The 16,382-nt window shown below is 41.6% G+C and overlaps 1 protein-coding gene across 2 annotated transcripts in view; it reads left to right on the forward strand.

The window, feature by feature from the left end:
* The window catches only part of NDRG1 (N-myc downstream regulated 1), a 158,807-nt gene that overhangs the window by 112,357 nt on the left and 30,068 nt on the right, over positions 1-16,382 (forward strand). For both annotated transcript variants that reach the window (XM_078686732.1, XM_078686734.1), the window contains exons 6-9: positions 3,391-3,453; positions 6,243-6,303; positions 12,501-12,587; positions 16,316-16,372. In XM_078686732.1, the coding sequence (XP_078542858.1) occupies positions 3,391-3,453; positions 6,243-6,303; positions 12,501-12,587; positions 16,316-16,372 (268 nt within the window). The remainder of the gene's footprint in view (positions 1-3,390; positions 3,454-6,242; positions 6,304-12,500; positions 12,588-16,315; positions 16,373-16,382) is intronic.

A 16,382-nucleotide genomic window follows, 5' to 3' on the forward strand; every position in this document is an offset into this window, starting at 1 on the left:
AATCTGCTCAGCGTTGATGCGGTTAAAGATCACTTTATCAAATACACTTGCGTCTACTATGAGATCTTTTCTCTGTTAAGCCATTTCTTTCTCCCTATACATCTTTGTATCACATTGAATGATTATGGCATGGATAGTAAACATCTGCTAATAGAGGTTACTCACTTGACCTCCAGGTATTTTACATTTCTATCCTGAGTCGAACGACTAAACAATAAAATGCTAGTTTCTAATGGAGTCATCTTCCTGGGATGTGAACCATCCCAAGGTTCTGGACTGGATCCAGAAATTTGGAAGCATTACCATTCACTGGCACTGGGTGTCGCAGTTCACTTCAGTCACAGGCCCCAAGATCCTGCAGTTGGGAAAATGTAGATTGAATGAGGTCTTGCTATTACCAATGACATTGGTTCGAATGTTTTTGACAGTCATAGACACAGAATATTCCCCCATGCAAACTGGGATCACAAATCACTTCCCTCCTAAAAGATACATTTTGCGATAGTTTAGTTAAAAATCTATCATTTTTCAAATCCAGCTACACGCTACATAGCCTATGTAAAATAATATTTTCCAGACTACCATTTTAATACATAGGACAATCTTTCAACGAGACCCTTAAGTTGCAGAAAGTAGAGAGAAACTGAAGAGAAAATAGCCTTCTAGGCAACATGTAAAGATATATTCAGAATATAACTTTCTTAAAACACAACACCAAGGATATTTACACGATTCTTCTCTTTCGCTGTCTCCTTCAATCCTCTGTCCTGATGATGACCCTTGTTTGATTCATTTCGCATTGCGGGTTGAAACATCCACAATTTTGAAATGTGGACTGTTTTTAATTTGATTGTGCAGTGCGATACTTCACAAATGTCGTAAAAAACATCACACTATCCCGGTCAGTCGCGTATGTATAGTACTGTATACAGCACCAGCGCACTATTTAACCACTATAACTTTTCACTGCGCCATCACCAAAAAGGAGCACCTTAGCTTGGTATTTAATATTACTTTATTTTTTAAACAAATATGTCGAAATGAAAATAAAGAGAAACATCTCAGGCTCTACCAGAAATATTGTACCTTCTTAAAAAGTACAACCCATTAGAACAAGATGAATATACCTTTCCCTGGAGGCGTAGTCGCACTGTTTGATGGTCTTCTGTAAGAAATCAGCACACGTGCTCTGAAACGTGTTACTGCTGACAGGAAAAGTAAGCTCATACATACCGCAGGATGCAAAATTTGAAGTTGAAGTTACAGCTTTCAAAGTGACCAGTGCAGCCGCTCTATTAAGGAGATACGATAGAGCATTGTTGGAAACTTTGCAAAGTTTTACTGATGACTTCCCAAAAGAATAAAAGCTAAATATTTTGGAAATTGTACAAGGTTTGTTTTTATCCAGTGATGTTAAAAGCACTTCAGTTGATTTAGCAGATTTAGCAATCTGCAAGTTCTAGCACAGCATGTCTTAAGATGGTCTTGATGATGGTTGCATTTAAAATGTCTCAAAACTGATGCCCAACTGAAGATAACAAGCCTGTCTGTCATAGTTCATTTCCTTTGGTCCCCGTGATTATGATCACATGTGGCACCTGAAAACCAAGATTAAACTCTCAAAGCTGGAGGTCTAGAAAGTAAAGAAGAACATTGTTAAGTCTGTTCAACAACATGGCTGGCATTACTATTCAAAGCAGGGGGTCTAGTTCCCAAGTCTTAATGACCTGAACATCCAAGTCAACAATGGCCATCTTTCCAGAGGAGATCTTGCAGAGGCTGGAGCCAAGAGCTGTAACATTCTTACTCCTCTGAGAAAGCACCATCTCACGCCAGACAATCTGACAAACATGTTTCCACTATCTCCATTTGAAGGTAGTGTCTCAAAAGATTTTAGTGACAAGCTATTACAATTTTAACTATTCGTCGTCTAAAAAGCAGTTTTGCTTGCTATAACTTAATTTAAGAAAATTATTTGGATTTGTACACTTTTGGCCTATCCTCCTAGGAGCATAGTTTCTGAAAGTGTGACGCCATCCTTGCTACAATAGATAATGATCCTGTTACAATCTCCACATAGCACCAAATATCTTTCCTTCTAGTGCAATAATAGTACGGACTCCTGTAGCTCTGGAAATAAATAGGCATTGTAATAGTATGTGCAAAAGTTACCACTGTCCTTCATGTCTCTGCACAAGGAAAGCATGAGCATCTCGGTAATAAATTCTGTATGTGTCAAACCTAGCATGTTTGACTGCTGTAAATGCGTCTGCGCCTTCAGGAAGGTATTACCGACCCATCTTTGAAACTATGCAGGTGCACATCACAGGTCTTTCCAGAGAGTAGAGAAAGGATTGAGGACCTATCTATCTTGAATTAAATTAGTGTGGCAGCTGACATCTCCAATATCGCAGCTTGTGGTTCTTGTAGAGTGTCACGTCTTTGTATTTATAAAGTGGTATTGTGATCTTGGAACTTATATGTGAACTAGGATTGTAAAATCGGAGCAAAAGTGCGCCTGCAGTTGCCAACGAGGCTGTCCCTTTAGATGAAAACCTGAATAGTCGTGCAGAAAGTGAGACTGAAGTTGTGAAAAGGTACTACATTTTAAACCAGGAATCGGGGACCTGCCTTGTCCCGTTTCACAATTATTTGAATAAATCAATGATTTCTAAAACTTTATTTTTCAATGACAGTCCGTTGTACAGCTTTATTTTAATTTCTATAGTTACCCCAACCACATTCATTTCATTCACCGAGAGTGCTGTAAAGGCATATTTCAGGTCCCTTTCCAGAGATCCGCTATTTTACATTAAATGCAAATACTTATAGGTGACTGAAATGCAGCTGCGGAAGAGGACTATTTTACGATTCCAGATTTATCCAGCAGTGGTCCTCGAAGACAAACTATGAGAATTACATAATGGCTACTGACTGTGTAACCGTGTACCATTTAGTTTAACCTATGTAGTTATGTGGATATCTTTAATGTCTGACCCAGTAGTACTGTATTTGACACCCCTGGCCTGTTTATTATGTAATGTTCAGTAGGTCATTGTAGAGACCATATTATGCCTAGTTTTGTATGGCAATAGATTCAATACTAATTCCTACATTTCTTCAAATTTATCTCCAGCTTAGTATTGTTAAACTACAGTAAGCAGCCTTCGTAGTTGCTTTGCCAGTGCAGTTTTTTAGGAGCATACCTTGAGTCAGTTGGTGAAATCAAGCATATTTGGACATTAAATAATTTTCCAGTTTGTAAAGTTCTTACCACTTGTTTTTCTCTAAGCTATTAAGTGGTAACTGTGAAATTTCGCGCTATCTTCATAACTTTAAAGAGATGGTTGTTTTCTTCACCATGTTTAATTTTTTTATTTTTCTCTATAGATATGTCTATCCTTCTATGGATCAGCTTGCTGAGATGCTTCCAGGAGTTGTTCAACAACTTGGGTGAGTTGCACTAAGGCTTCTAATGCTACAACATCCAATTTATTGTAGCTACTGAATGTGATGTTCTCATGTTTTACACTGAGGTCAGATGATTTGCTACAATAGTTTAATGCACTCTTGGCTTACTCCTCTCTAGTACAAGGTCTTTACTAGCAGCTTTCTTTATTGGACAGATACATACAGTGACCCGATTAGAGGATATTGCCTTTCACCTTCTATACTTTGTTTTGCTAAAGCTATAAGAGCCCTACTTTACCAGACCTCTCGATGTCTAAACTTGCTAGACTCATTGAAACAATCACAAACCTTTCTGCTACAGTAGAAATTGTTGATCACATTTACAACGACCATAGTTTGAAGGATAGCTTCAAAAGAAATGTTTTTGTTTGGTTTGGTATAAATCCATTCAGTAATTTGAGCAATTAATATATGAAATAGTTTTATAAACCGTGTCAAGAACCACTTTTCCAACCTAAAAACAAAGCTAGCCAAGAGCTGCTAATCTGATCAGCTGTTCCACTATTTTGTAAACCACCTCCACTGCCTCACAAATCACTTGATTCTGCTTGGCTGCAAGAGGCTAAGAGGCTTTGCTTCTGCAACCAGTAAGTGATGTGGAAGAGTCCTAAACTGTGCAGTCAGCACAAGCATCTGCATTTCAGCAAAATATTGTGGGAACCCTATGGATGCAAAAGGACAAAGACCAACCCAATGAAGGATGAGGGCATGGAAAGGCGGTGTTTGGGACCCCATGTGCATGGTTTCATTGACTGTTTCCTTTGATTGGAATTGTCCATGTTGGACATGTCAGACTGCTCATGCTCCTTTCTCAGCTTCTCTTCCCCAAGGACAGACGTGCATGTTTCATGGGGTGGGAGGGGGTTTACCTGTAAACCCCTTTGTCAAGGGATGGGAGAAAATGTATTGCCCTAAATGAAATCACCTGCGCTGTGCTTTCTGTATCACGTTTACAGGTTGAAGAGGGTGCAAAAGCTGAGCTATACCTGAAATCCTAAAGTTCACTTTTCCAGTTTTGGAACAGTGCTGCACTTTAAAGAAGACAGATCCAGCTGACAACTCTTTACCCTGTAGAATTGTGTCCTCTGTATTGACTACGTTAAATACAATTAGAAATGTAAAAATTAATGTAAAGAAGGCAGGTCATCTTGTTGGCAAACTCAACCAATACCCTTGGTGTTTATCGGAAAATAGAGGATGCCTGTAAACCAGCATATGAAGAAGACTTGAGACCAGGAATGGACTCTTCTGGGTTAAATCTTCTTTCACAGTAGGCTCAAGCCTCGGAATCAAAAATCCATTGCAGCTGTCATGTATGGAGAGCAAGATCACTTACCTTCAAATGGGGCTAAACTACACCTGCTAGTGGAAGCTGACCTGGTCTTAAGAAGACCTGTACAGGGCCAGGCTATTGGGATCTGTATGGAGGAGGTCTTAACTGACTTGTGTTAAAAGGACACAAGATGCCTGCAGTACAGTAGGTCAGTGGAAGCTAGAGAAGCATCTGCGTCACGGAGCTGCATTGCCGTTTATTGTTGCAAAAGATTCCGAACCTCCACCATCTGACCCATTATTCCACATGAAGCCAAGGAGGCAGTCTTCATTCATGCTCTGCCTTGCCTTGAGGAGGTAGTCGAGATTTTAGGACTATCTGACCCACCCATCCTTCTAGCTTTGACAGTTTCAGAGATCTAGATATTTTAAGTTTTCATTGCTTTCATTGTTGTATCATCCCGTAGAAAATACTGAATGTGAACTGTAGATCCGGACGTACAAGCCCCCAAAAACTGAAGGCACCATAGGGACTTTGTAGTATGAGCTGTCTCATTATTTGATCTGTCTTATGTAAAATCTCGACAGTTGAGTCCTGTGGAACACCATTGGTTCAGATTTGACTGGTGGCCAGTGATTACACTACTAGATCTTTAAAAGAGCGCGATTGACCTCGCTGTGGTGGGGGCTCTTTATTTTTTTGTTCTGTTGTGCAAACGATTAGGAGTTTCAATCCACTGTAAACTAGTTTGGAAGCTTTTTCATGAACTTGCCTTTATGCTGGATTGGCTGTAAGTAGTCATCCCAGCATCCTAGGACACTGGGCTGCTTTCCTGGTGCCTTATTTCCAGTTAAATACCAGGCACCAGCGCAGGTGTTGCGTGTCTAGCGCTCCTTCAACCTAATATGTTTGGGGATTTAGAAGGTGTTGGATAGCTCTTTTTGCAATGCCAACCAGGATACCTGGGTAGCTTTCAATTGCCTCAGTCTTTCTTGTCACCCAGTTTCTCTGCAAGACCAAGAGAAATAGGCCAGCAGCCACCATGAACACTGGCACACTACATGTAATGTCCCAGTTGTTGAATCTCCCAGGGTCAAACTGTAACTAACTACTTGCAAGAACTATTTAACTTACTATAATTGCATGGACAGTTTACCAGGTCTGGAGCACATTTGCTAATTTGGAGGAGATAGATACTATTCTGAGTAAAGCAATCGACACTGCTGATCAGATAAATGAACTGCCACCATTAAGGATCTAGACACCAAATGGGGCACACCACCCACCAGGAATGTATGATTTCTAAAGCTTTCTAGATTTTGGAAGCATTTTTTATTTGTGGTTCAAACTTGATTTAGGTGGCTGTGGCACATAAAGAAAACACTGCATGTACTTGAAGGGGGTTTTCATTGGATGTATGATTATAGAAATGCATATTTTGAAGGTATTTTTTGTTACAATTTTCATTTATCTAACCACATTACAATTTATCTTTTAGTTTAAAGAGCATTATTGGAATGGGAATTGGAGCAGGCGCCTATGTCCTAACCAGATTTGCTGTAAGTAGGTTTTATATTTATCCAGTTTAATAGATTTTTACTAAGGATTACTTCAGTTATTTAAAATGCCATTTACAGACCCTCTTTAGGGGGCCAGAGAGCCGGCCGGGACTACAGGGAATACCCATGATGGTTAAGATCATATGTCTCTGACGTGGAGTCTGTCCTACTATGGCTCTGCAAACTGGGCATAAGTGTAACCTTTCTGCACTTGACTCCCATGGGAGCGAGGGCAAGGAGTCAAAGGCTTTTCTGAAATCTATTGTAGGGGGCAGAGGCTCAGATCTCAATCAACAGACACAGTACTGTTCTGCCCATCCCAATGCTTGTCTTACAAAAAGAGCAGTACTTTTATCACAGCAAAATAGAATATTTCACACACTAATAGGTCTACAACTCTACAATTAAATTGCTTAGAAGCCCTACAACCACCATCTGGTTAAATGCTAGACGTTCCCGCTGCAGTGCAGCAGTCTTGCACTTTGGCTGGAGCTCCTGCCATTCTACAATGACCTAGTAATGCAGAAAAGCTTAGAGCAAGAGTACACTCTGGTGTGGGTACATTACTTTGTTTCATGAGAGCAATCGGTCAAGGAAGTGATCTGCAGGTCAGTTCACTTTGTATCTTGCCACTCTTTCATTGCAGTCCTATTGCTATACAATTTCTCAGTCTCTCAAGATGGCCTTGTGTTGCCTATCTGTGCAAATGCAGTTCAGTGTTATGCTGGTTAGGTGTGTCTTTCACAGTCACAGAGACAGCATCTTGGTCAGTGGGAGCAGGGTGACCGTGATGCCGCCTCTCTGATCATGTTGCTGAAGAATATAGCACAGCTCACCTGGCTCAGTGTTCACCCACTTTCACCAGTTGTGACCTCCAAGCCGTCAAGTTGTGCTTCCCCTTTGTTGGTTATTACCTCTTGGCCCACAGCATGTTAACAGTGGCTGAAGAGGTCCCTCGTAACATAGTGAGGTTGCCAGGTGGCACGCTGGTACTTCTTGAACGGTTGTTATTTTATGCAGTTTGCCAAATTTACCGTGCTGGGAATGCCGCGATCCAGCTCGGCTTGTCTTGGCTCCTGACACACCTCAAAATACAAGTCTGCTTTTTCTGAGAGGTCCCGTCACTGGGAACACAGGCTACTCCCTCTTGGTAGTCTATCAAGCTTGATAGCCAAACTGGCTCTTCCCCTCTAAGTAGACTGGCATCTAGATGCCAGTGAGGCCCACACCATCTGAAGTTGCTGAGACTTCAGGTGATGCTCCTTTACCTTGTGGAGACTGGCTGTCACCCGACACCAGCCCTGGAGCACAGCAGCTGTTTGTGTATGTTGTGAAGCCCTCCCTTCATTGATCAAGAAGAAAGTGGGATCATTTTGAGCCCACTTTTATATGAATTTTCCAGACAGATGATATTGATCCGCGATCACTATCTGGAACTGATTTGGGGTGGTTCCCTTTCAAATTTAGATTTCTTGCTGCAGTGCCAGCACATCTTTGTGCACAGAGCTGGCTATCACAGCAGAAGATGATGATGCTGGCTTCAAACAAGAGTTTGGAGTACATGAATACAATTATGTGAAGGTTCAGCGCCTGGCTTCTATAAGCCTTCTTGAAGTAGCAATCATGGAAAGATGAAAGAGCAGGAGCTGTCTAGAAACTTTCTCACCCTTAGCAAATGAATCTGCTAACTCAAACTCTACTCTACCGTCCACCAAATGGAAGACTGCAAGTCTGTCAAACCTTCCTTGAAAAAAAGATGCTCATAGGGCTACCCATAGACCTTCTACGTCCATTCTCCCAGGAATGCAAGCAATACACTACCACAGTCTGGGGCAGCTGTATCCCTTCCTCTGTCTTGTGCCATATCCAACCAGGGACTAATCAAAGTACATCCCACAGGTCCCTGCAATCAGGCTGGCATCAAAACCCAGACTCCTGCTACCATCCATGCTGTACATAAAACCACTCATGTCGTCTCTGTTACTTTTTCTTTTTCCTGACCTACCTCAATCCCCTCTCCTCCCTTCCAAAGTAAGTTCCTAGATGTTATATCGAAGCGGACTTTTACATGATTGGTACCAGTATGCCACACTCCTCCTGAAACAGGAATAATGTCTGCTCTGTTCTGTCAAATCACAAAATTGCCAGTATGCTGCCACCACTGGTTCATGTCAGCAACCTAGGATATTAAGTCGCCCCATATCTGAAAAGAGGACATGTGTGATGCACCCTTCTGTTACAGAACAGGTTCTGGACCTTGGCAACACCATGGACATGCCTCTGCCTCAGTGTGCATGCTGGATTAACATACTGGCTGAACCAGCAGAAGTAAGAATACCAATGTCATGTACAGTGAGGTCACTCAGGGCAGGGGTACATGCCCATTTAACCATGCAGATGAAATTCTTATCCTTGTGGTCATTCTGCATAGAACACAATCTTGTATGCAACAAGAGCGGATGAGAGGGTATGTTCCCTGCAAGAGGTGTGTGCATTACAAAAAAAATTCTGAACACATTCCAGATCCTTGCAAGCACATCCCCAGAGATTGCCAAACTGATAGCAACTCACGCTTTGGATCTGCTCTTCATAACCAAAACATGGTTTCTCCCACTTCCATCACCTCATTTGACATCCTAACACCAGATGGTTTCTTCATCCTCCATGTAGACAGACAGACCTCTAATACAATATTCAGAAGAATACATTTTCCTTAGCAGACTCAATAGAATTCTCCTACACTTAATAAATATTAAAACTGTATTATATGTATTTCTCACTTTACAAACCAGCTTCTCATGACTTCTTCTTCCTTGATGCCCCCCATCAAAGAATATCAAAGGATATTCTTGTAGTTTGCTTCAGCGTCTCCTAGAGGATAAACCATTTAATTCCCATCCACCCCCCCAAAAAATCTTCACTCATGATCTGTCACGTTTTTCTTTCACAACCCACAGCAAAGGCAGCACCCTTGAACCCATTTTCCCACCGTCTGCCAATCTTGTTGATGTTAGCTAAGTTTTTATGTTAATCTATCAAAAACAACTTTTTCTCCCTGACTCCACTAACTCTTTTGTGTGCACAAATGTCTAGAAACAGTCTCTGAATTTAGCGTTTCACTCTGCCTGGTTCTATTCTTCAAATCTTTTAGTTACAGGGTCAACCAAAATCTTTGATTCTCCTGGTCACCAACATCAACAAGCTCACCACCTTACGCTTCTACTTCTAAGAAGGCTAAAGCCATCCAAGCATTCCTCTAACCTCAGTAAGCTGTACAGGCACTGGTGTTAATCCACTCTTATGCATGTAATGCTAAACTATTTGGCTCACTGAAATGGACAATGGCTCCTCTGAAGGACATCTTGAATATGGCCTCTCAACTTATCAGATGTGGCAATATAAGGGATTGCTTCACATCCTTCCTGTAAGACCTTCACAAGCTTTCACTAGAAACCAGAATCTACAAATTCCTCCATCTTGACCTCCTCATCTAGCCCATGGAAGAACAACAAAAAGAAGAGTTGAAACCAAGACTCAACTTTAATCCTCACTTCAGTACACCTCTGAACCTGGGGATACTCTGCCAGAAAGGACTGCTGTGCTGCTGAAAGGACTGCTACTCTGTCACTCCAAAAGAGATACTGCCTTTATGTGCTGACCTGCTGCCTTCTTGCATGGAGAGGAAGAACTGGACCTGGAATCCATCTTGAACCTAGGACCCAAGAGGGGCTCAAAGGGCTAGGCTGCTAGTCTCCTGATCTGAGCCTCAGGGACATGACCAGCTCCCCACAGCTCCTGACCCCCAAAAGGTCCTGGGCCCATGGACGTGGTTTTTAAACTCTTAGTTACACTTTTGGACTTATCGTGAATGGGCTTGTTTGCGCCGGAACCATGCCACTCACAAAGAGGATCAGCATGAGCTGCCGCCAGTGTGGATCACCACCACGAGGCGGCTCCTGCCTGTCTGTTCATGACACCCAGCCTTCTCTTCGCGCCTTGCCGACCATTGTTCGTGCTGATCCCCTGGCAAATTTCTCCCTCGTGAGCAGGACTCTTGGCACGAAATTTAAGAAGGTAAAACGTTAGCGGGATGAATTTGGGACTTTATCCGACCTGTGCTCTTGTGTGGTTGGCCTAAATTTGGATTTGACCCGGTCCAGTCCGACTTGATATCCCCGGTTGGTGTTTTATGCTTTTAAGCTCTATTTCACGGTTTATTCTTTAAAAAATCATAACTCTGGTTCTACTTATTGTTTTTTTATATTTTGGTACTGTTTTAATTCTAAAATAAATTCAGCTCCTTTTTTCTAATCGGGAATGGAATATTTTTGTGTATTTTATTTCACTTTAACTTTTTAAATTATTGCACAGATACTTTCCACATTGCCTCTAAAGTTAAGCCTGAGTCTTCTGTGGCAAGCTACCAGAGGGCGAGCACAGGTTGATATAAGGTGTGCCTGTACCTTACCCTGATTTGGATTGTGGTTACTGCTTGAACAGGATTTATACCCTAGTCAACCAGGAACTCAATTTCTAATAACTAGTTATAAAACCTCAGATAATATTGTCTTGGCATCTAGTGATCTTTGCCCTCCCAGGGGTTTTAACCCAATTTTTTTCTTCTGGGTGTGAAAGGGGTGCTTGCCACTCCAGTGATGAAGTCACGGTCTGTGCCAATGGGGTCCTCCAATCAGATGTGTTTAATGGGCTTAACTCTTTCATAAAAGAGTAGTGTATCTTGGGTAACCCCTACGATCCGCACCGACCACTAGGACCCTTTGGCCTTTATTCAAAGTCTAGCCATGATCAGCAGACTAAGCCTAAACAGTGTAATCACAGTTACCATAGCTTGCAAATGTATAGAGTCCTCCACAGGGCCTGACAACAGTTTATCAATCTCGCGATTTGTGTCGATTCCCTCTTGTCTTAGCACATTAGAATGTATCTCCACTCGTGTAATCATTTTTTTTTCTCTTTTGCATTTTGTTTTGATCAATGCTGTACATCTGAGAAGCAAGCGTAGTAAAACGTAGCTTCAGGAATGTAATACAAAATAGCTGACCACTAATAGTGTCAAGGATAAGAGCCTGAGGTAGAACTGCATTTTCATTGGTCCGAAATAAGTGCCACTGCAATCATTTACTTAATATATTGATTGTAAAAGCTGCAAATGGTTGAGGCAGCATCAATGACCAATAAATCCTACTTTATTCAATTTATATGGTTTGAGTCCAAAGTGCACGTTCTTAAAAATAATTGCTAGTGACTTACAAATGTAGCGGTTTAACATTAACAAGATTTAATGCAAATCAAACACTCCCTGATTTTTTTTTTTTAAGTTGAGGTGCAACTCCAAACACCAGGGCTGAAAACATTACAAGAAAAAATCCAGAACAGCGCATTTAGTGCACCAAATCATTTTCCAGCAATTTCTTTTCCATAGTCTCAATAAAATTCCTCCTGTTATACTTTCCTCTTATGTGCTTGTATTTTCAAGGGTTTGAAATATGTGGCTTATTAATGAGCACTAAAAAAGATTGTCTATTTGAATGAAGATCCTCATATGCATGTGTCCCATATGGCGATTGCTGCTGCTTCAACCAAACATCTTAGCTGAACCTTAAGGGAGAACCTGACACATTACAAATGGCCTAGGTCTTTCTTTCAATCATCTACTTTTCCTAGCTCTGTCTTGCTGAGCCAATCTAAAATGGCAGTAATGTTACCATTCTAAAATCAGTGTGCCTAGGTTGTAGCATTAATTGTCCAAATTGCTAAACGTCTTCCTGGCTTGGCTGGTGCCTACACTCATTGACTAAAGTGAATGTGGGTTGCTGGATTGCACACCGGTTGGCTCTTATGTCCTTCCATCAGTCTGTACAAAATTTCAGACTAGTCATATGGGTAAACTGTGGTGCCCTATGGCAGTGGCGGAGACAGAATGGAAGGGACCTGGTCATATAAAGTCTAAACCCCCCTTTAGTGTTCTAGTGAGACTTCCTCCTCCTATGGTACTTTTTCTGAGACCATCATTTATGACACTGTAAGCCTGGACCTAGCAATCCTCTGCTTTCTAGGTCTTTCATTATGACATTGAAGAGTAGAATGCTTGAATATTCAAGGAAGTGCAATGGTATTTGTTTGCTTTGTAACTTAATTCTGTGCCATTATTGTAAGTATATTTTTGTACTTTTCAGCTCAATCACCCGTCAATGGTGGAAGGACTTGTTCTTATTAACATCAACCCCTGCGCTGAGGGTTGGATGGACTGGGCAGCAGCCAAAGTAGGTAACCTTTTTCATGCAGTTATTCACTTTTTTATATGTATAGAAAATGTATTGCCAATCCACGTTAATCGTGTCCCAGCTTTACAGACCTCTATTACTCCTCGACTCCAGGCACCTGACATCGCTTGACCTGCATGAGGAGTCTTTTCAGTTTATCCATATGCCTTTGTGTTGGATAAACTGTGCAGCTTAAGACTTGGAAGTTCTGAGAAAAACATGCAGCCTGGTCAATATGACCGGATGAAGACTACATTAAACTGCGCTCCAGCCAAAAATACCATCAAGAGCCTAGGAATCTGGCTGGATAGTACACTGACTCTCGGCTACCAGGCAACTAAACTATCTGCCACTTGCATGGGTATCCTGAGACTCATCCGGAAGATCCTTCCGTTCTTACCGCTCAAAGCCAGACAGATCGTGGTTCAGGGCTTAATTCTTTCCCGGCTTGATTTCGGGAACGCCCTCTATCTAGGAGCCCCTCAACTAACCCTAATTAAGCTCCAGTGGATTCAAAATTGCGCGGCCCACACTCTGTTGCGTATTCCCCGCCGCCAATCCGTGAAATCCGAACTAAAACATCTCCACTGGTTACCAGTGAGGGAAAGAATCAACTTCAAAAGCATGTGTATTGCCCACCGTGCTTACTGGAGGGAAGGAGCAAGTCTGAACCACGCTTTGATCACCCCCTATCTCCCTACTAGACAGCTCAGATCGGCCCATACCTTCCAAGTCACTATTCCCAGGATCAGAAGAGAGAGGAGTGGAGGCAGGATGTTCTCGGTAAATGCGGCAAAATTCTGGAACTCGCTCCCAATCTCCCTCCGATCAGAATCCAACCTTCTGCTCTTTCGGAAAAAATTAAAAACCCTTCTTTTTAGCAGATAACCCAGACTCGGCCATAATACCGGTGAAACAAGCAATTCTAGCGCTAGGACGCCTGCGGGTAGCTATCGCGCTATACAAATACTAATCCAATCCAATCCAAACTTTTTTTTTTTTTGCTGACGACCCTTTCTTTCCAAGATTGTTCAACAGCCCGCATAGACATACGTTCAACAAAACTCAAGAGGTAGCAGAATTGGCATTTCAGTGAAATATGCTGAAGTTAACAAATCTGCATAAACAGCAAGATTAATAAAATATTTTCTAATACATGTATGTCTTGTTTAGCCCGAAACCACGCTATCTACACTGCAATAATGAGCCTCATGTGAAAAGGCCTGCGTCACCCTTATGCCTGCCATGAGGCAGGCGAAAGGTTTTGACACATTGGTGTCCTAGAAGTGGTGCAGTGAAATCTTATAGATTTCACTGCTCCATTTCTACGACCCTTTCTTGCGGTGGGAACGCCCACCCTGCATAACGCCCACCCTGCATACATTAAACCCGACGCAAGTATAATGTAGCACAGGGGGTTACGAAGTGACACATCTACCTAGGTGCGTCACTTCAGGAAAAATGGCGCAACATGGCACATTATTTACGCCGCCGCTGCGTCACTAAGTGATGCAACTGTGGCACAAAAGTGATGCAGCCCATCATAAATAAGGTCCATAGTTCTTTTTATGTTGCATATCACCTTTGATGCTATATTGTTGCCTTTTCTACGTGCTGGAAACGTGTATTACACAATTAAATGGTGATTCATTGACTGACCTGGATGGAAAGGTGTCTAACTTATGGGAATTCGAACTTCTGACTTGTATTTCTCAACATTATATTTTAGCAGCCACTCTTTAACTCGCGAAGTCATCTTGCTGGCTAAATGGTTACATGCTGAACAAACATGAAACCTCATTTATAATTAAAAATAACTTGTGCTCATCCAAATCATACTTTATATAAAGAAATACAACATTCAGTGTTGAATTGATTTTAGAGGCCACATACTGTCAGTGACTTGAAAAACTGCAAGCCTGTGCCAGTATCTCCACATGGTGCTGTGCCTCTTTGGCTGTGATGTGATCAGCCTCTTAGGCTGAATCATCCTCTTAGGCACCACGGGCTGAGCGGACGTCATGCTTGAAAGGTGTGAACGTCTATTATACTCCAGGAGCCACTGCCCACGTTTCAGGCAATTAGCTGAGGTGATTGTGAAATAAAAAAAACAAATCGCAGTGAATCATTAGACCTCAGATGTCCTGACCAGGTCAATAGCCCTGTAAAATGCCCCACACAATCCGCCGTCTGAGGTCAATGAAGGCATTGTCAAACAGGAATGAATGAGGCATTGTTAATTCCCCCTAGCCCCCCGACCTCCATAATGTATACACACACACACACACACGTAGAAGGGCTTCTGGTCATATTCATTCATAGGTCTGATGAATTATCACTCCACTGCTTCTGTCTCCCGCCGCATAGGGCAGTGGGTTAAACAACTTCATCCATTGGCTGTCTTGCACTGTGACTTAGGACAACTTTTCCTGCTCTTATGTACACAGTCACCAAAAGAAGTTCCTTCCAGTGCCAGAGTTGGTATGCCTGTGGCGCTGGCCTACGTCTTTATTTATTTGTATTTTTTGTATAGCATTTTATTTGCATATACCAGCAAAACAATATATACATAAAAACAGTGGTACGTTACCGGGCCAGTCCAACTCCTTTTTCCAGTACTTTTAAGCTGTCCACGTTACTTTGTGGTAAGAAAAATCGTGCCCCACAGGCCCTCTCATCTGGTGAAACTCTAGCTGACCCTTAAAGACTGGCCGCCATTGACCTCCCCATTAAGTTGCACTATTCCCAGTGCTTATTTGGAGTTGGCTATGCCTTGCATTATCAGAGTCGCCATAAAGATCATCTTTGAATGAGGTTTTGAGCATTGAAATGTTTGGGATGTTTTGAATTAAATTTTCACCCTTTTGCTAGTCATCCAGTTCTTTTTGTCTTTGTCCTTGAAGCTCCTCCCAAATGTAGTCGCAGAATGAGTAACTCTGTTCTGGTTTTTTTAGTTTGAGTTAATATTTGCTATCCAGATTTTTGGGTCGGCCTAGATGTTCATGAGTATGCCTGTCGAAGGTATTACATCTAGGAGCCTGAACGACAACCTGTGGCTTTTGATTGTAAATATGTTCTCCTTGATACATATGGCAGCCCAAGACGTAGAGTTTTCATGGTCAGTCAGCAGTAGATAGCATTTTTAAAGTAGCTTATATTAGATATGCCTTTGCATTTTTATGGAATACATTGCTAGTAAATTTTAATTCCTGTATAAGTAGCATTTTCTTTATCAAAAAGTTCTTCTGAGATAAATGACCTGTTGGAGGGTGTGGCACTAATTCTTTTAGAGACGGTCAAAAGATCTATTCCTGCACTATTTAGAAGTAGCTAGTATGAGACTGATACCGAGTAAGAGGCGTTTACCTATGAATTTCATCCAAGCTACATCCATAAACCAAGGCCCCTTCAATTAATTTCTAAATCTAAGTGTTGTGATGAACGTTCTCCAGTTCTATTCAATCCACCATTCTAAGCCATGACCTGGGGATCTGAGTTAGGTGTAAAATAAACATGGCTTTATGCAATCTCTGTAATATTTTAATCTCTTCAAAATGACCCTGTAGCAAATAACATTAATCTATGAAAGATACTAAGGGTGGAAAAGTATTCCCTACCTTGAGCAACTCTTGCTTTATTATTGTTTTGGTAGTACATTTACATCTATATATATATCAGTGTTTTCAATCAATCAGGAAATAAAATGACTATTTTGTTTTTCACTAAAGATTTCTGGATGGACTAATGCACTTCCGGATATGGTCATATCACATTTATTTTCAAAGGTAAGCAGTG

Source organism: Lissotriton helveticus, chromosome 4_1 (genome assembly GCF_964261635.1).
Source record: "Lissotriton helveticus chromosome 4_1, aLisHel1.1, whole genome shotgun sequence".
NCBI lineage: Eukaryota > Metazoa > Chordata > Amphibia > Caudata > Salamandridae > Lissotriton > Lissotriton helveticus.